Source organism: Microtus oregoni, unplaced genomic scaffold (genome assembly GCF_018167655.1).
Source record: "Microtus oregoni isolate MIOR12 unplaced genomic scaffold, Mior012 000016F_ref0000370, whole genome shotgun sequence".
Taxonomy (NCBI): domain Eukaryota; kingdom Metazoa; phylum Chordata; class Mammalia; order Rodentia; family Cricetidae; genus Microtus; species Microtus oregoni.
The window spans coordinates 12,416,348-12,436,186 of record NW_024543075.1 but is presented as its reverse complement, the minus strand read 5'-3'; the positions used below and the strand labels follow the sequence as shown (position 1 = coordinate 12,436,186).

At 42.9% G+C, this 19,839-nt stretch overlaps 1 protein-coding gene across 2 annotated transcripts; it reads right to left on the bottom strand.

The window, feature by feature from the left end:
• Nucleotides 1-325: 325 nt before the first annotated feature.
• Oat (ornithine aminotransferase) lies at nucleotides 326-19,632 on the bottom strand. Of its 2 annotated transcripts, none has more exons than XM_041666478.1 (10): nucleotides 19,537-19,632; nucleotides 13,201-13,433; nucleotides 10,492-10,716; nucleotides 10,189-10,284; nucleotides 7,706-7,833; nucleotides 5,857-5,979; nucleotides 4,852-4,980; nucleotides 3,847-3,960; nucleotides 2,390-2,534; nucleotides 326-1,199 (listed from the first exon to the last, which is right to left on the bottom strand). In XM_041666478.1, exons 2-10 carry the CDS (start codon nucleotides 13,397-13,399, stop codon nucleotides 1,039-1,041), a joined length of 1,320 nt encoding a protein of 439 aa, XP_041522412.1. In that variant the 5' UTR covers nucleotides 13,400-13,433; nucleotides 19,537-19,632; the 3' UTR covers nucleotides 326-1,038. The 2 variants fall into 2 exon arrangements, with proteins under 2 accessions (XP_041522412.1, XP_041522413.1); XM_041666479.1 differs by having other exon boundaries at nucleotides 19,446-19,580.
• Between the last annotated feature and the right edge of the window lie 207 nt (nucleotides 19,633-19,839).

The window sequence follows — 19,839 nt, the reverse complement described above, 5'->3', positions numbered from 1 at the left end:
CCCAGGCTGCACTGCACTACAGGGGCATGCCCGTAGTACCCGTTATTTAGTAGACTGAGACTGAGACAGGAGGATCACTTGAGTCGGTTCTGGGTTATAGTACTCTGTGCTGATCAGGTGCCCACACTAAGTTTGGCATCATTATGGTGACCTCCTCAGGAACAGGGAGCACCAGGCTGAGTAAGGAGGAGTAAAGCGGTCAGAAAGTTCATCCCCTTTGAACAGCAAGCACCTTACAGGAAGTTATTCCACAAAACACACTAGAGAAAAATAAAACAAAATATAAAGAAAAAAACAACAAATAAAAACAAAACCCACATCATTATACAGATATGAACTAATCATAGCTTTATTTAGAATAAAAAGCCTGAAATGAACACACCCAATGGTCTCAAGAAGAGAAGAAATGCCAGTCACAGGAGTGGAATACACTTACTATTACCAATATGGAAATACAAAATACTCTGCTGGAGTAAAAAGAAAAATAAGCTTTATTCAAAGAAATACTGAAATGTTTTACAAATTGCAATCAAGCACTTAAAAGTGTAATTTAGGAAAGAATTCTCAGAATCTATATAAAGCATTCTAGTGTTGGCCAATGCAAAGTTTACTTGAAACGGGTATTTTACATATGCTTAACCTTTAATCATCTTAACATCCATTGATTATAATGATTCAACTGCATGAGGTTAAGCAAGTCTCTCCTGTAGTATCTCAGAAATAACTTTCAAATTCAAAACATTCACACCAGCAAGGAAATTATAAAAATGTATGTAAATGATGCAGGACTGGATTTGAAGGCTGTGTAGAGATGGAAGTGCTTCACCTTAGAAAGTTCCCACAAAGCGAGATGCCACAGCCAACTGCAGGTTCATAAATGTCACTCTACTATGCATCAACTGAAAAAAATAGGTATGCATATCCAAAAAAAAAATGTCTTTCAAGAGACCAACCAGTGAGATCTGCCTGCTGTGAGCAGAGTGTCACAAGAAGTCCGTCTGAAGATGGCTCCCGGGGAGCACTGAGCAGTTCTTATTCTCAGAAGGACAAGATGGTCTTGTTAATGATTTCCACTGACTCCCGGATCTCGTCCTCCTTGATCACAAGTGGAGGGGCTAACCTGATGATATCACCATGGGTTGGCTTGGCCAGGAGCCCATTATCTCGGAGTCGCAGACACACCTTCCAAGCGTCACAATCTACAGAAAAATGGTCACAATGTATTCACAGAGCTCAATATATAAAAACCCTTGTCATAGGCACGGGCAGCACGGCCCCACCAGAGTGTGTTCCCAGGATCTGCTCAGGAAAAGAAGTTCTAAGTCTAAGTCACTCCTTTGCTCAGGAGGTTGCATTACTGACCTTTTGGCAAGCACCTAACTAGGTCTGAATGACAGAGACTACTACAGGCAGAACATCCCTTGTCTGCAGTGCTTGGGTCCAGAAGGACTCCTGCCAGATTCAGGAATGTTGGCATACACAGAAGAGGAAAGGGGGCTCATGTAAACATGAAACTTGTATTTCATACTCAGACAAACTAAAGCTAATTTCACACAAAATTCTTAGTGCACCTGCATTTTGATTGTGGCCTGTCCCCTGGGGCCAAGTATAGGATTGTCCTCCGCTGGTGTGATGGTGGTGGTCAAAACCTTTCAGACTGGGGATCATTTCAACTTCTCAGATTAGGGATGCCTGGCATGCAATCATAGGGAGCTAATGTGAAAGACTTGGGTAGGAGACATAAATGAAATAACGGAATAAGCAAGCCCCGAATCCTAGGAACACTACAGGTTGCTGATATGGACACACCTCCTGACCACTGGGAACTAAGCATCATTTCCCAGCAGGGATTTTACAAAGCTGCAGGCAGAACTGCCTAGAACTGCCTGAGTCCACCCAACCCATCACATCAGATACTCTTGGGTGGAACCAAGCTTAGTTTCTTTCTCAAAAGCTCCTCTGCTGTTATCAATTGCTTTAAAAGGAAGGGCTAGCCTAAGAAAACCAGAAGGGTGCCCTGGAGGGTGATAACTGATATCAGGCACACAATGAAGGCTTAAGCCTCCATTATCTATTGCCAACATCAAAGCTATTCCTTTATTCCCACAGTTGCCTCCACAGCCTCTGCAGAAGGTAGAAAGCATTCAAGTAAGGGAAAAAGATTAAGGGACACTAACCCAGGATAGCCAGCTGCTGTCTAACTAACAGAGACAGGAAAAGAAATGTCTGCAAGGAACAAAGACCTGGTCAAAGGAGTTAAAATGCCTTCCTGTTGGAAAGACCTACAGTTAGGATAACATTAAGACAATCAGGTCACACTTTATCTAAACGGCTTGACCAACAATCCAGCCCACTGTGTCTACCCACTGTGTCTTTGAAAGGCCCTTACCTTTGGTTTCCCGGATGACAATGGCATTTAGCAACCCTTTCCCCCTAACAGCAGTCACAACATCAGAGGGCAGCTTCATGAGCTCCTTTCTCAAGATGGTACCCATCTTGTCTGCGTTTTCAGCAAGATTCTCTTCTTCTAAAACCTGTTTTTTATAAAATTACACAAATGTTCAGAGTGTCCTGAAGTAATCTGAGTACAGCTAGAAGCAAAAAGCACTTGGGAAAGACCAGAGTGACATCACCTGCATTGGCTTTTCAGGGCCTATAGTAATTTCTAGCTAAAGACATACAACTTAAGAGCCTTGCTTTAATCGCAAATCCACTGACAACCAGTCTTCAAGGCAAAATAAAGATTAAAATGTGGTTAATGAGAGCCAGGCAATGGTGGCATGCCTTTAATTCCAGCACTTGGGAGGCAGAGGCAGGCAGATCTTTGTGAGCTTGAGGCCAACCTGGTCTACACAGCAAGTTCCAGAACAGAGAAACCCTGTCTCAAAAAATAAAAATAATTAAAAAAATAATCAAAAATTGATTAATGCAATATGTTGTTATTATCTGAACACCTCAATGGACTAAGAATAATTTAACTTGAAACTGCACAAAATTGCCTTTTTCCCTCCCCCTAACATATACTAACCTTTTATCTACTTTCCTGGGCTAGCTTAAAACCTGTGATTGTCCTGCCTTCCAGCATCCCTAGTGCTGGGATTACAGGTGTATACCACCATCCCTGACTTCACTTTTTATCTGTGTGGTACTAAGGAATGAAACCCAAGGCCTTCCTCTTCTACTGAGCTAAGACCACCAGTCCTCAAATCCAAGTTTGAAAAAAAATAAAAGGGAAAAAGAGCTTTGTGGTCACCTGTAATCTTAGCATTTGGGCAGCTAAAGCAGGAGGATTGAGCTGTCTAAGCTTGAGCTACAGGGTAAATTTCAGGCCAATGTAAACTAGAGTGAGACCTTGATTTGAATAACAAACAAAAAAAAACAAATCTTGCTTGCTAAACCAAAGGAACATATTAGGTGGTCAGTGTATAGGAGTTCTGCCACTGCCAGGTGACGGATTACAAACTCCAGAAGCCCAGGAGTCCAGTCTATTAGGCAAGGCAAAAAAGCTACCTTACTTTTTTTTTTTTGGTTTTTTTCAAGACAGGGTTTCTCTGTAGTTTTGAAGGCTGTCCTGGAACTAGCTCTTGCAGACCAGGCTGGCCTAGAACTCACAGAGATTCACCTGCCTCTGCCTCCCGAATGCAGGGATTAAAGGCGTGCGCCACCACTACCCAGCAAAACTACCTTACTCTTTGGGAACACCTTGCTCCTAAAATCGTCCCTTCATTCCTCATGCTCTCTAACACTTAGTAATCTTATTAAACTTCTTTTCACACCAGGACTCAAGTTAAAGATAACTTCAACACTACTTAAAAGTAGGTATCATTCAGCCATATCAGTTTTCACCTCAAGAGCTGCAATGGCAATTCGGCAGCCTAGTGGATTACCACCGTATGTGGAGCCATGTTCCCCTGGTTTAATTGTCAGCATTATCTCATCATCGCACAGTACTGCAGACACCTGAAAGACAGAGCCCATCTTTGTCATTCCTCAGATCTCAGCATGCCAGGGACACAGATACTTCCGTAGCACCGATACGAAATTCTATCAACCAGCAGTTTCCATCTGTCCCTGACTCTCAGTAATATAACCCAAGACAGGCCCAACACATTACAGACACAGTAAACAAACTTCACTGGCACTAAACAATATAGTGCACACTTTTAGAACTAAAAGAAAAACACTTTATTATTATATTATCTGTATAAGGTATTTTGTCCACAGGTATGTCTATGCAAACACTTGTTTGCCATGCCCATGGAAGCCAGAAGAGGGTGTTAGATCCCCTGGAACTGGAGTTACAGATGGTCGTGAGCAGCCAGGTGGGAGCTGGGAACTGAACCCAGGTCCTCTGGAAAAGCAGTCAGTACCCTGGATCACTTAGCCATCTCTGCAACCCAAGCAGAACTATTTTTGCAATGAGATAATTTATAGTCCTTTCCAAAATACTCTGCTTAGAAACAAACTTGGGCATTCCCTGCAAGAAGACAATTCCATCTACTCAGTAAGAACATCTACTCCTCAAAACCCTTTTATCCCACATCAATTACTAGCTCTGGATGCAAACCCCCCAAAAAAGAAGAATTGCTCCCTCTTACGTTCATTGTTCATGGTCTTGAACAATCAGTAGTGACACTTTCTCAAAAGTGGGAGGAGGAGCTTCTGAAGGGAAATGCTTCTGTCCAAATCAAATGCCGCAGCACATTCCAAAACACAACTCCACTTGGTCAAATTAACCAAGTAGACTGCACAATGGAAGTCTAAACTGTTCCAGGTGGCCTGGAGTCAAATCAAATGACTTGAAAGGCATCCCAGTCAAGGTCAGAAGAAATATAGGGGTTTTGAACTTACAGGGTATAAGCCGCCAGAAAGGGCCTTCCCGAGAAGAACTATGTCAGGTCTGACATTCTCATGATCCACAGCCAGCCGTCTACCAGTTCTGGACAATCCCGTCTGTATTTCATCAGCAATAAACAGGACCTGGGAGAAAGAACAGGCAACACAACTCTCATTCTAACCTCGTGAAGAAACAAAGGTCACCGTCATTTAACCATCCCATTAGTGTCATTCTGACACACCCTGAAAACTGTGCCGATGTTTTTAGTTCCCACACAATTTGAATGGTGTCCTTTGGAAATCTGTTTGCTGGTTCAGCCTAACACCTCCCAGGGGCCTATGTGGCACTGCTTTGCATGGCAGAAAAGGCATAGCTGGGCGGTGGTGGCGCACGCCTTTAATCCCAGCACTCCAGGGGGCAGAGGCAGGTAGATCTCTGTGAGTTCAAGGCCAGCCTGGTCTATAAGAGCTAGTTCCAGTACAGACAGAACTGTTACACAGAGAAACCCTATCTGGAAGGAAGGAAGGAAGGAAGGAAGGAAGGAAGGAAGGAAGGAAGGAAGGCAGGCATTTATACAGACACAAAGAGTTTGGAGGGCTTTAATGGCCCTAATTACACTCTAAGAACAAATTCAGATAATTAACTCATATGTAATTACCAAACATTTTCTGGAATTCTCAATAGTAAACAATATACTATTAGCTTTAGCAAAAGAAAGGGAAGAAGAGTCGTAACATTTGGAGCAAAGGAACACAAGACAGGGCTTGGGAGGGATTAAAAGAGAAGAGAAGAAAATCACAGTAAGAGCTTGGAGGCCTGCCGCTACAGCAGCCCACACCACAGCATCTCGCCAGTGTTCTAGAGACTGGCAAGTTAGCTTCCACAGAGGGTTCTAAGCGTTACAATGTTCCTCAACTCTTGGAATCATCTAGTAGAAAGTGAGACAATCATTTATCCTGTCAGCAGAGCTCAAATAAGTGTCGGCAAGTTTGGCCTCACTACAAAGTGAATGGGACTACCTGGTGCCTAGTGCAGAGTTCTCGGACTCCCATCAGGTATCCTGGATCTGGAACAACAACACCTGCTTCACCCTGGATGGGCTCCACCATGAAGGCAGCAACATTTGGATCCTGAAGAGCACGCTACAAAAGAAACAGAAGGGAGTTCTAATAGTTTCCATTCTACAATATTTGGCAATTGAAGTCAAATACTACATATACTTCCTGTTAAGAATGAGAAGCCAGGAGGTGGTGGTGCACGCCTTTAATCCCAGCACTTGGGAGGCAGAGACATGTGGATCTTTGTGAGTTCGAGGCCAGCCTGGTCTACACGAGCTAGTTCCAGGACAGGCTCTAAAAGCTGCAGAGAAACCTTGTCTTGAAAAAACCAAAAAAAAAGTGGAAGGAGGAGGGGGGGGGAGGCCTGGAGCAATAGCTTAGCAGAACACTTGTTGCTTTTGCAGAGGAACTGGGTTGACTCCCAGCACTCATATGGTGGTTCACAACCATCCATAACTCCAGTTCAGGAGCACCAGGCATACATATATGCAGGCAAAACACTCAAAGTAAATAAATAAAATTAAACAAATAAATAAATAAACAGCAGGAGTAAGGGGGAGATGATGATAATAAAGTCTGGCATGGTGGGTCACCATTGCAATTGCAGGACTCCAGCATGCTAGGTTCATAGGCACATACCACTATGTCAAACTATCCCCACATTTTGCTATGTCATAGATGTATTATAACCAAAAGTTAAGGCAGGAGCTGGAGAGATGGCTCAGCCATTAAGAGCACTGGCTACTCTTGCCAAGAATCCTGATTCCATTTTTAGCACCCACATGAGAGTTCACAACTGCCTTTAGGTCCAGTTCCAGAGGATCCAATGCCACTTTCGGCCTCCTGGAGCACACTGCATACACATGGTGCATTTACATGCCAGCAAAAACTCACATAAATTTTTCTTTAAAAATTAAGTGGACCGTTAAAGCCATCTTACAACTTTTTTGCTTCTATTTTACAAAAGTACTACATGTTGGAGATGGGCTATACCTTAGTGGAAGAACAACTGACCATAACCTACAAGGCCTTGGGTTCCTTTCCTAGCACCACAACAAAGTGCTACAATTTGCAAGTTAAAAAAGTTTTATCTAGGCCTGGGGTGATGGCGCACAGGCCTTCAATCTCAGTACTTGGGAGGCAGAACCAGGCAGATTTCTATGAGTTCAAGACTGGCCTGGTCTGCATACTTTTCTAGATCAGCCAAGGCTTCAAAATGAGAGCCTATCTCAAAGAAAGAGAATAAAAGAAGGTAGGGAGAAAGAGAATGAAATAATTAGGTGGGTAATACTCAAATTGTTATGATCTGAACTGGCTAGCTTGCCTAAGCACTAGATAACAAAAGCATATTTCCCTAGGTTAAAAACTGACTGTCCACTATTGAGAATAAGTCAGATTTCAACCTAATTTACGATAAATGTTCAGACTCATAACTTTGTTCTGAAGTACTGGGGTCAAGCCCAGAACCTCACACAAGCTGTTTTACCACTGAGCAACCTACTCTGTCCTCATTAATGATTTTAATTTCTGAATGTGAATGTTTGTCTGTTATGTAAGTATGTGTCCGTACCACGGGCACGGCTGTTCAAAGTCTTCTGAACTATAGAATTACAGAAGGTTTTGAGCTACCAAATAGGCAAAAAGAATTGAACCTGAGACCTCTGCAAGAGCAGTGTGTGATCTTAACCACTGAGACATCTCTCCAGGCCCCTCATTAGATGTGTTTTTATTTCACACACTGAACAGGTAACAATTAATTTAGAAAGTTTCCTGTTGCTGTGAGCCAAGTCCCATAGCCACCCTGATGTACCTCCAGTGCGGGCAGATCGTTATACGGGATGGTTTCAAAGCCTGGCATGAAGGGTCCAAAGCCTTCATAACTGGTCGGGTCTGTGGAACTGGAGATTGCAGACAATGTTCGGCCCCAGAAGTTTCCATCTAAAAGAGACAAACAGTGACTATTCCAGAGAAGCCCACAAGTTTAGAAAGTACTCCCCTACAAACACCTCGGGAAGCCTGACTAAAAATAAATAACAGATTCCTTAGAGAACCACTGCGAGCTTTCTGATACCAACTCCAGCAGCTCCCTGACGGCAGCCAACGTCTCCTAAGTACTATTGTAGATACGTCTGCAGCACTCTTCTCAGACCCTTTCTGACCAAAGCCTAACAACTGAGACATTCAAAGCATGGCTTCTAGACAAAGAAGGTACATTTACAATAGGAATGTGTGAGAGAAAATATCCTGCATAGATATGAAGAATTTCCTTCTTTTTTTTTTCTTTTGATTTTTTCAAGACAGGGTTTCTCTGTGCAGCCTGGCTGTCATGGAACTCGCTTTTTAGATCAGGCTGGCCTAGAACTCACAGAGATCGGATGTGGGATTTCCTTTTGTATGCTGTGATTACCATTAATGAATAAAGAAACTGCTTTGGGCCTGTTGATAGGGCAGAACTTAGGTATTGGGGCGGGGGACTAAACGGAATGCTGGGAGGAAGAAGGCAGAGTGAGAGAGACACCATGGAGCTGCCAGAGTCAGACATGCTGAAACTTTGCTGGTAGGCCATGACCTCGTGGTGATACACAGATCAATAGAAATGAGTTAAAATAAGATGTAAGAGTTAGCCAATAAGAAGCTAGAGCTAATGGGCCAAGCAGTGACTTAAATAATATAGTTTCTGTGTGATTATTTCGGGTCTAAGCTAGCTGGGCGGCCAGGAACCAAACAAGTAGCCTCTCCTTGCAACAGAGATCTGCCTGCCTCTGCCTCCCAAAGAGCTGGGATTAAAGGCATGCACCACCACTGCCCAGCTCCATATCTGTATTTCAAAGCTCAAGGACATTTTATTCAAGGTTAAAAGAATAACCATAAGATGGAAATCCTGCAACTGCCCAGAGGAAGCACACAGAAGAGGAAGACAAGAGCCCCATGTCAGATGAACAACTACATGGTACATAGGAGGGCTTCACCAAAACATGAAAAAGCCTAACGTACTAGAGAAAGTATAGTTAGGCTCTTGCCAGCATCCAAAAGAGACAGAAAAGAAGAAATGGGAGGGCTAGAGAGATGGTTCAGAGGTTAAGAGCACTGACTACTCTTCCAGAGGTCCTGAGTTCAAGTCCCAGCAGCCACGTGATGGCTCACAACCATCTATGAGATCTGGTTTCCTCTTCTAGCCTGCAGGTGTACATGCAGGCAGAACACTATATACATAATAAATAAATTCTTTAAAAAAAAAAGGAAGAAGAAATGGGAAAAGCTCCACTTTTCTGAGTAATTCAGAAAAAAGGTGGCTTAACACAGCAGCATGGCTGTGGTTTCATAAGCAACTGCCTATAACTTACCATTTTAAAAACTCGTGTTTTAGTTGTGGGTATCCTTGCTGGCTATTCTAAACAAAATATAATTTCCATTATAGATTGTACAGTCTCTTTCATACTAGCAAAGGGTGCAAAGATATTTTTATGTTGTATTGACACAGGCTGATGAGTCAGTGAGCGGAATAGCAGCAAAAGACTCTCTTATTCCTGCAGGGTGAGCTACAAGATGAGATCCCTGAGGTCAGGAAGAGGAAGACAAGTTGACTCCTGGTCTCATCAGTGCATGTTATCTTAAAGATTATGCTTTTGGATGTAGATGAAAAAAAGATGGACTGACGCCTGAGTCAGAGACTCGGGTGGCAGAGGCTTTTGCAAGAGTATACTTGGAGATGCCAAGAAGCTAAGATACAACCACCCAGTGTTGAATTCATTGAGTTGCTGCTGGCATAGGTGGTGGAGATGTCAAGACATCCCTAGTGAAATGAATTCCCATTCGCTTTACTGTATTTGTACTTTTCATGGTTGAGTTAACCCCATCTGAAATGATGTAGTTGTTTGCTCTGCTGATTGATGTTAGGCTGTTTGCTTCCTACTAGAGTAGAAGCTCTGAGGACAGGCAGCTCCCAGACTAACTACCTGTCTATCCCCTGTCCTGGAGTAGTTAGTGTCTGACCTCCAGTGACCCCTAGCCACATTTATTAAATAGAAAAAATATGACCCTGAGCAAAGGCACACATCTGTGTCAGTTAGCATTGTGAAGGATTATAATGTCAAGGAAGGGAGCATTCAACGTATTTGGATTGTCTGAGGATCTTTAATGTAAGTGAATTTGAAAATGCATTCTGTTGAGTAGGTAGCTTGCAGTATTCTCATACATGAAGAAGTAACTTAGAAATCCAAGAAGTAATCCCACCACCAACCTTTATAAAACTGTCCATAAATAATATATCGTGTAACAATTAAATTCACATACCAGCAAAAACAATCTTTGCTTTGTATTTCGGGATGCCTTTCACGGTGTAGCCCCAACGACGAGCAAGCTTACAGGCAGTCTCTCCAGCCTCCACTCCTATTGTGAGGAAAATGCTCAGATTTAACTAACACTGCAAATTATCAAAGAAATAAGATTAGCAACTGAATCCCAGTCATGAAAGATTAATTCAGGAAGATTGTAAATTCAGGGCTAGCCTCGGCAATCTAGTGAGATGTTAAATAAATACGAATAGAAACAGATGATTGATTTATTGGGAACTTAACAAAAATGGGAATGTCTTACCTGTATTCATAGGGAGAACTTTGTGGTAGTTGAAAAGTTTGGTAATGTACTCCTCATATTCACCAAGGACGTTGTTATAGAAAGCACGAGAAGTTAGGGTCAGTTTGTCCACCTGACTCTTCATAACATTTATGATCTTGGGGTGGCAGTGCCCTTGGCTGACAGCACCATAAGCACTCAGGAAGTCGAAGTATTGCCTGCCTTCTACATCCCACACATAAATACCTAAAAAAATAAGGAAGAAAAAAATTTGAGAGTCTCTATATGACATAAGACCCCCAAAATGAAGACTTATTTTTAACCATCTACACATCTACATATGAAGCTCTATTTAATATATTTTTAGGCTTAAAACTTAGTTTAGTGGCCAGGTGATGGTAGCACACACCTCTAGTCCCAGCACTCAGGAGGCAGAGGCAGGTGGATCTGAGTTCAAGGCCAGCCTGGCTTACAGAGAGAGTTCCAGGATAGTCAAGGCTACAAGAAACCCTATCTCAACCCCCCAAAAAACAAACAAAAAACTTGGTTTAGTGCAAGCCTACTTCACTTTGATTGAGAAAGAAATATTAATGGTATATTTTACCTATTACCCCTGACAAATATATTTAACAGAACAGTATAAAAAGACTGTAGTTCTATCATGAATTTTGTTTCTTAGTGATGAATAAGCACATAAAAATTATACCAAATAGTGAAAAGTGTAAAATCCAATGTGAAGCTCCATAGCTTCCATTCCAAACAGCTAGTCTAACTGTACAGAAGTTTATTGAGACATATAGATTTTGTGGCTGCTTAATTTCAGTGTGTGATGTTATTTTTATTTGCAAGTTTTTTACAGTAAAGTTTATTTAAGGAAGGAAGGAAAAGGAGGAAGGGAGGAGGAGAAGAGGAGAGGAGAGGAGAAGAGAGGAGAGGAGAGGAGAGGAGAGGAGAGGAGAGAAGAGGAAGATTATAACTGCTTTACCAATTTTAATTTCAGGAGTCAAAAATGTGAATTTATAAAGAAGTTACACACAACAGACAAAAGTCTTGTAGAGACTACAACCTACCATATAACAGGGTATTTGCAAACCACATGCCTGATAAGGATTTAGAATCCAGAACTCAATGATGACTAAGCATGGTGGCACATACCTGTAATACCACCACTGAGAGAATAAGAACAGGAGGATCAGGAGTTCAAGGAGAACCTTGAACCCCTTTTTTAAAAATGGTCAAATAACTTGCTACCATTCCTTCAAACACATACATGTGTTAATTAAACATGAAAAGATATACATCGCCAGTCATTAGGGAAATGCAAATCAAAACAAAGAGATACTATTTTGTACTAGAATGGTTATAGTTTTTAAAAAGGAAAAAAAGGGCAAAGATATAAACAACTTGGAATTCCCAGCATTGCTAATGGAAACATAAAATGAACAGTTGTGGTTGGGTGTGGTGATGAATACATGTAATCCCAGCACTTGGGTCTGAGGTTGGATAAATGCAAGTCCAAGACCAGCCTGAACTACACAATGAGAGCATATCTCTGCCAATACCATTAATTAAACAAAAATAGTACAGCTGCCCAGACAAAAAGGTAGCTGTTCTGAGCTGGGGAGAGGGCTCAGTGAGTAGGAGTTCTTGTTATGATGTCATAGAATGAGGACCGAGTTTGAGACCCCATATTCCACGTTTAAATAAAGCTGAGCATGGCCACACATTCCTGTAATCCTAGCATTAAGCACAGAGACAGGCAGGTCCTCTGAGCTCACTGGCCAGCTTCACGTCAGTGAGAAACCCTGCCTCAAGGGAGTAAAGCAGAACCTGAGAGAGTAAGACACCTCACTTCCTCTTTGCTTCTGCTCAGGCACGGGCACCTCTCATACACATTTTTTTTTTTAAGGTTGGCAGTTCCTCTACAAGCTAAGCATAGTTACTACATGACCTAGCAATTCCATTGCAGAAATCAATTCAGGCAATGCCAAATGTTAAGAAACACTAGCTTACAGAGCTGAAAGAACTCAGAGGGGAGAGAGTTACAATAAAGAAATACTAGCCCAGGAAGAAGGAAAAGGAAGAGGAGGAGGAAGAAAAGAAGTAGGAAAGGGAAGATAGGAGGAGGAGAACAGAAAGAGGAGGAGGAAAAGGAGAGGGAGAGGAGGAGAACCACTACTACCACTGGCCAGCAGACAACTGAACCCAACAAGAATGAGAGGCCTGCTCTAAAGTTCCTTTGTAAGGACACAAAAGAAAAGTGGATTCCTGCTGTGTTGCTGACTTCCTGATTTTGATCACGTGTGCACATAAGAGATAAAGTTTCTGCGGACCCTTAGAAAGGACACACTGAATATCTAGGAGGGAAAAGCGAAAAAACAGGGAGTTTGTGGGGCCAGAAGGGAGGAGAGAACACAACAGTAAAAGCCCTCAACTATCTAGATGAAGGGGAAAGATACATCTTAACATCATCATCCTTTTTACTGGGGTTATGTCAAAATAAAAACTAATAGTTAAAAAAAAAATTGGAGGCGATGTCAAGTTCCTATTTCTTCTGCATGTCCCCTAGGAGAGGCCACACCGGCACAGATGCCCTAGACACTTGGTAAAGGCGAAGGAGCCCCATCTGCAACACACATTCAATGGGGGTTAGATGTGAGAAAATACAAAACAACTATTTCTTATAACAGATTTCTAGGAAATGTGGGGGCGGGTTAATTCAAAACATACCTTTTGCTCTCTCCAGGGCTACAGGTAAAGGATGGTAATTGTGTGCACCATACTTAGATTCCCGTTCAAAGATGTAGTCAGAGGACGGCGGGCCTTGGACTGTCTTCTTAGTTGCAACAGATGCAGCAGAGGCGACTGAAGCATGGACCCCTCGCCGCAGAGCAGCAACTGTCTGCAAACTTGCTAGTTTGGAAAACATTGTGTGAGTCCTTTAGGAATGGAAGTACAGAGACCTGTCCAAAGGAAGAGAAGGCGCTGAGTGAGAACCTTTCCAGAGTCAACGCACGTCTGTTCACCAAGTAACTGCTGAGCATCTACCATACTCAGTATGTAGCCTTTTCCTAACAGAGTACAGGGCAGACATTAGGGCGCCAAGGCAGACGCCAGAGCTGCTGGGTGGCTGTGAGTCATGGGGTAGGAAGCAGGGGCTATATGAACCATTTTGTACTTTTTTTAAAGCCCAGGCTGGTCTTCAACTCCAGAATCAAAGGACCATCTGGAGCCAGAACTACAAGCATCACATGCCTCTTCCTCCCTTAGCTCCCACTTGTGGCCTTCAGGACCACCACCTCTATTCCCTAGTTTGCATTTTTACTCTGTCCCAGTATGTAGGTAGTAGTGAAACAATAACAAACGTGGTTTTAACCCAAGTAAGGTTTTAGGAGCATTTAAGAGGCAGAGGCAAGATGATCAACCAAAGTTCCAGGCTAGCCTGACCTACATACAAAGTAAGTTCCACGGGCTACAAGTAGCCACTATCTCAAAATAGGAAGGGGGGGGGGGGGGTGGAATAGAGACAGAGCTAGAGAGATGGCTCAGCAGTTAAGAGGATTTGCTGCTTTTGCAAAAGGCCTGAGTTCAGATGTCAACACCCACATGGTGGTTCACAACTGTCTGTAACTCCAGGGGATCCAGCACTCTCTTCTGACCTCTGCAGGCACCAGACACCCATATAGTGCACATATATACATGCAGACAAACATTTAATACATATAAAATAAAAAACAAATCAATCTTAAAAGAAAAAATGGAGAGGCAGGAAAAAGTAACTTTTGGAGGTGGAAAGAGTTTAGCACCCAAACTAAAAAAGGTAGGTTCTGTCATTTAGCACAAATATCTAAAACACCTGGAAGTCAAATGCAGCGTAAACAAAGGCAAAAAGACTTGTTCTGTGATTCGTTAAGAGTCTTGAGCTTTAACAGTAAAAAACACAAATATTTAAATAGATGAAAACAGAATGGCTGTTTCTATAACCCCAGGTACCACACACACACACACACACACACACACACAAACACATACACACACACAAGAAATATCAAAACATCAACTGTTCAAAGAAAAAACTAATTTCAACCAAGAGAACATCAAAGCAGAAACTGCTGAGTTAGGCGTGTGAGTTCCCGAGCACACAGGTGCTCACACTATTTACATTTCAGAATCAGGCTACCTTTCTGCTCCAGTCCCAAAGCCAGCCCCCAAGAGAGTTCCCCGACTGGTGTGTGCACAGCTCACCATTCAGACCCTGGCAGGCAAAGAGCCCAGGGACTGCAACAGAAAGGAAATGAAGAGCATGCCTGGTATCAAGTCTAGAGGCAGAGAAGGGAGACATTTTAAGATGAATTCTAGATTAAGGAACGTTACCAACACCAGGTATGCTTAGGATATCTAAATCTCCTTATTTTTAAAAGACAAATAGCTAATTCATGTTTCAACAAAAATTCTCTAACAAGTCAAACCATGCATAATCTTCACATTCTTGATTGAGCTGCCAAGTCAGCCGATCATGGGGCTTGGCTAACTTCCCTGTCAACTTGGCTCTCACTCCACACTCAAAATCCAGTGAGGTTCCAGAATTTGCAATCACTAATCAAATCCCACAACTCTGTCTTGTTTGTCAAAGACTGCCCTGATTCTTTCTTCCCACGGTTCAGACCACAGTACAGATTTGGAACTCAAGCTCTAGGGACTGTCTTGGGAGGGTTCCAGTGACTCCTAAAGCAACACACACAATTATATACAAAAGTACATCTTCTTAAGGAAAAGGTCTGTAACTTCCACAGTATTTTCTTTCTACCAAAACCAATGCAAGAATCACTAGACTGGAAAGGGCAGCTGTACTACAAAGAACTGTTCCCCATCGCCAGCACTAAGTCTAAAAACCTGTTCACCATCTCTTTCTAGGCTCTCTACAATCTACACACTATATGCTGTTTGAACTACTAAAAACTTAAAACAGTAGTACTTTTTGCCTAGCGAACAAGCATAAAACATGCTTTCTTTGATCTCACAGCACTCAGGAGGCAGAGGCAGGCAGATCTATGTGAGCTCGAGACCAGACTAGTCTACAAAGTAAGTTCCAGGACAGCCAAGGCAGAGAGAGAAACCCTGTGTCAGGAAAGAAAAAAAAAAAAACCATGCTTTCTCAGATACTCCTTACCAGTGTACTTACATGCACACAGGCAAAACATTCATACACATAAAAATAAATAAATCTCTAAAATAAGTTTCTAATGACATGGCAAGGTATTTTAGGATATGTTTAAGTAAAGAAAAAAATTATACATACAGGATGTTCAAATATGCAAAGACATTAAGAAAAAATATTAAGGAAAGAAACAAAAAAAGACACTGTGACTAACTATTCTCTATTTTCTACAATGACCATAAATTGTATTTATAGTACTGGGTGGTGGAATCCCAGCACTTAGGAGGCAGAGGCAGGTCAGTCTCTAAGTTTGAAGCCTGCCTTGGTCTACGGAGTGAGTTCCAGGACAGCCAGGGCTACACAGAGAAACCCTGTCTTTTTGTTTGAAGCAAACAAAATCAAGTTAAAAGGATCTGGTAAGCTTTGAGAAAACAGTGTTGTTTAAAGAAAAGTACAGTCAATACTCAGAGGAAGTGCAGTTTGGGGTCCACTAGGTCACCTGTTCTTAGGGAAAGTGTCAAACTTTAAAATAAAAACTACTCTTATACTTTTGCTACCGAAGTCTACAGCCCTGATTTTTCAATAGACAGAAAGACAACTCAAAAAACCTGGTTATTGAAAAAAAATCTTAAAAATGCTTCAGTAATGTATTTTTACAGGTAGAAATAAAACTGCAAGTGACTGCAGAAGGGGTTTGGGGGACTACTATAATCCCAGCACTTGGGGGCACAGAGGCAGGAGGGTTTCCAGGTCAAGGCTACACTAAGCTGACTTAAAACAAAAACTACAAAGAGAAAGAATCTTTAAAAGGTTGTCTAAACTCAACTTGTCTCAGTTTGCACAAGAATTACCTGCTCTGCTACAATCTATTTATCTGCTGGGTCCCCTCAATTTTATACAGAAAAAAAATTATTATCAGTAGCCTAACAAAAACATTCAAAACATGAGTAATGTTCTCCAAGTTCTCAAAGTAGATCTCTGGAGAATTAACTTAACTGAGAAATATCAGAGTTGCACAGACCAAGATATATAGCAGAATCTACTATGCATATTTCTATTAAAGAGCCTCTGCGTTCAAGTAGAACAAAATTCAAACTCAAATGGCCTTTAAAATAGCCATCAATCATCTTCTCTAGACTTGGAAATGGTCAAAGGAGGGTAGAAAATCCACAGCGTTTCACAATTTAAATTCTGTCTGTAGCTCTAGGAGGTGAATGTGTCAGTCTTCCAGAGCTTCGGTTTCCCCGTTGGACAAATGAGGCTGAAGCCATTCACGGGTGTCTTGAGGAGCTCATGTTAAAGCTCCAGGTTTAGCACAAAGGGGCCATTCATTAGGTCCTCTTCTGCTCTAAGTTCACAGGAACGCTAGCCAATTTCTACAAAAAAAAAAAAGCTGCATGGCTTCTTCTTTTAAACTGGTAGAGTACTTGCCTATGTCTGAAGCCTTGGATTCCATCTCCACCACCAAATAAACTGGAGAAGCAGAGGCAGGAAGATTGGGAGTTCAAGGTCATTCTTGGCTACCCAAGAAGTTAGAGATGGTCAGGCACTCTGACATCACCTTTAATCCCTGCCCTCTGGAGGCAGGGCCAGATGGATCTCTATGAGTTTGAGGCCAACCTGGTCTACAGAGTGAGAGCTTGCCTTAAATAAATAAATAGATAGATATGAGACAAGAAAATAAAAACAAGTGACCAACCATGTCTCAAAAAACACCTAGGGGCTGGAGAAATGGCTCAGCGGTTAAGAGCACTGACTGCTCTTCTAGAGGACCCGGGTTCAATTCCCAGCACCCACATGGCAGCTCACAACTGTCTGAAAATCCAGTTCCAGGGGATCTGACACCTTCACACCAATGCACATAAAATAAAGATAAATAAATCATAAAAAATTAAAAAAAAAAACGCCTAGCCTGAATAAGGGCCTTCTGCTGGTATTCTCTTGTCTGACAAATGAACAAGGTCCTTACTGACCACACAGCTCCTAAAGGAAGCAAGGTAGCAACAGAAAGTGACCCAGACTAGAGAGGTGATGAGGCCACCCGCCTGCATCAAGGCAGCTCATCCGTCCTCCTGTGCAGAAGCTCACCTTCTCATCAAGGTTCACTCTTAGACCTAATAGCTTTCAGTCTTCAAAAAGAAAACAATGTGTTGCTAAATACATTATTATCCATTTATCATTTATATTTACTATTTTTATTTTATCGATTTGCTATTTATATTTAGCAAATATAAGGGCCTAGAAAAGAGAACAAGTTCTAATGATAAGCCAAGACTGCTGAGTAGGTAACATTTAATTCCAAGGCCATCACTTCCTTGCCTTATAATCAACCCACATCAGCAATGTTTCCACAGTACAGTTTCCACAAAGGGCTGCATTTGGAAGAACTTGTTCAGTCTGCCTTATTAAATAACATCTTTTTAAATTACTCTAAAAGAACCATCAGTGTAAAGTCATCCAAAAGCCATTGAAAATATTCAGCTCGAGAAGTAAATTTGGTTTAGCAATTGTCAAATATTTACTTTTCTGAGGTAACCATTCACAAATACGGGCCTTATTTTTTTGAAGTTCTGCCAACAAAAGCTTTGTTTTACGTAACCCATATTCTGGCTAAAATTCACCTCAAGTGCGTCACAGGCAAACTAAAGTAATACTACTGGGAAAGGATTGGACCAGCTACACCGCACCCTCCACACACCTCCAAATTACTGCCCATTCATTGCTATTTTTAAAAGTATGGAATCTGACTCATCCTTAAGAACTCAGCAAACGGCGTAAAATGCAAACCCAAACAACCATAATATAGACTGTGGAAGGAAAATATATGAGACAAGAAAAAAAACTTTAAAAATATATTCTAATTAAAGTTTTAGGGGCTGGAGAGAAGGCTCCGCAGTTAAGATCATCTACTATTCTTCCACAAGACCAGAGTTTGGTTCCCAGCACCCACATGGCACAAGCTCCGGAGAAGCCTGCTCCAGAGGGATTGGACCTCTCTGGTCTGGTCTCGGAAGGCAACTGCATTCATGTACACACACCCACAAACACACACACACACACACACACACACACACACACACACAATAAAAAAATCATAAATACATTTCAGGTTACATGAAATTAATTTCCCCACAGACGCTCTGACAATCCTGATTTAGGAGATTTAGGATGGAGAAATGGGAGGTTGGAAAGGGCACTTCAATCCAAAATCACTCTTTCTCCTCCCATAATACATCTTGACACATTTACAAGGTAAATAAATGTACTAGCAGACACGATGTAGGCCTGAGGCAAAGTTTGCTGGCATCGAAAGTTCCACGCAATTAGACTGGAATTTCTGAGGTTCAGCATCTATTGCCAAAGGTCTAAGGGGGGAGGGGTGCAGGAGATAGGGGGGTCTTCGTGCCGAAAGCCCTGTGGGCCAATCTCTAGCCAACATCTCAATAATGTACACGTCACTTCCTCAATCTCTTATTGGGTTTAGATCTGGGGAGAAAGTGGGGAGTGGAGAGGGATGGGCAGGAGCAGTCGCGGGACATAGAGGCTGCCCGAAGAACTCGGACTCGGTCCGCATCCGTGTCCCGAGCCCGGTGACGGAGCCACGCGTTCACAGCTCTGTCCCCAAGGGATCCGATCCCCGGCAGCCAGGCTGCTGGAGACGGCACCTTCTCGAAAGCCGAGGCCTCGAAGGCTCTAGGCGAGTGCCCTGAGGGCGGCGAGCCCGAGCAGTGCCTGGCAGGCGGCCGTGCCACGTCTCCGGCCTCCAGTTCCCAGCCCGTCCCCATCGAGCCCGCCCCGCCCCGGGGATGTGTCGCACCCTCCAGCCCTGCGCTGCCCCGGCTGAGACTCCGGGACACCGAGCAGGTCCCGCGGGCCTCTTCGATCCAGTCCCGGCGCGCGCTTGATACCTGACAGGGTCCGCTAGGCGTGAGCGACCGCAAATCAGCAACGCAGCCCGAGGTGACCGCCCGCCCGGCGCGTCACGCCGTTTAAGACACCCTGTCTGCCCCGCCCCGCCTGTGCTTGCAGTTCATTGGTCGGGACGGAGGGCCGCACACCAATCACACGAGGCCTGCCCTCGCCCCACCCACCCGGCCTTGAGCCGCTGGGCGCCAAGCTCTGCTGCCTCCTGTAAAAGCAAGGTCTGCCTTAGTGGCTTCCGCACTTCTGCTCTGGACTGAATTTAGGAGCAATTTGCTGTCCTTTACAGC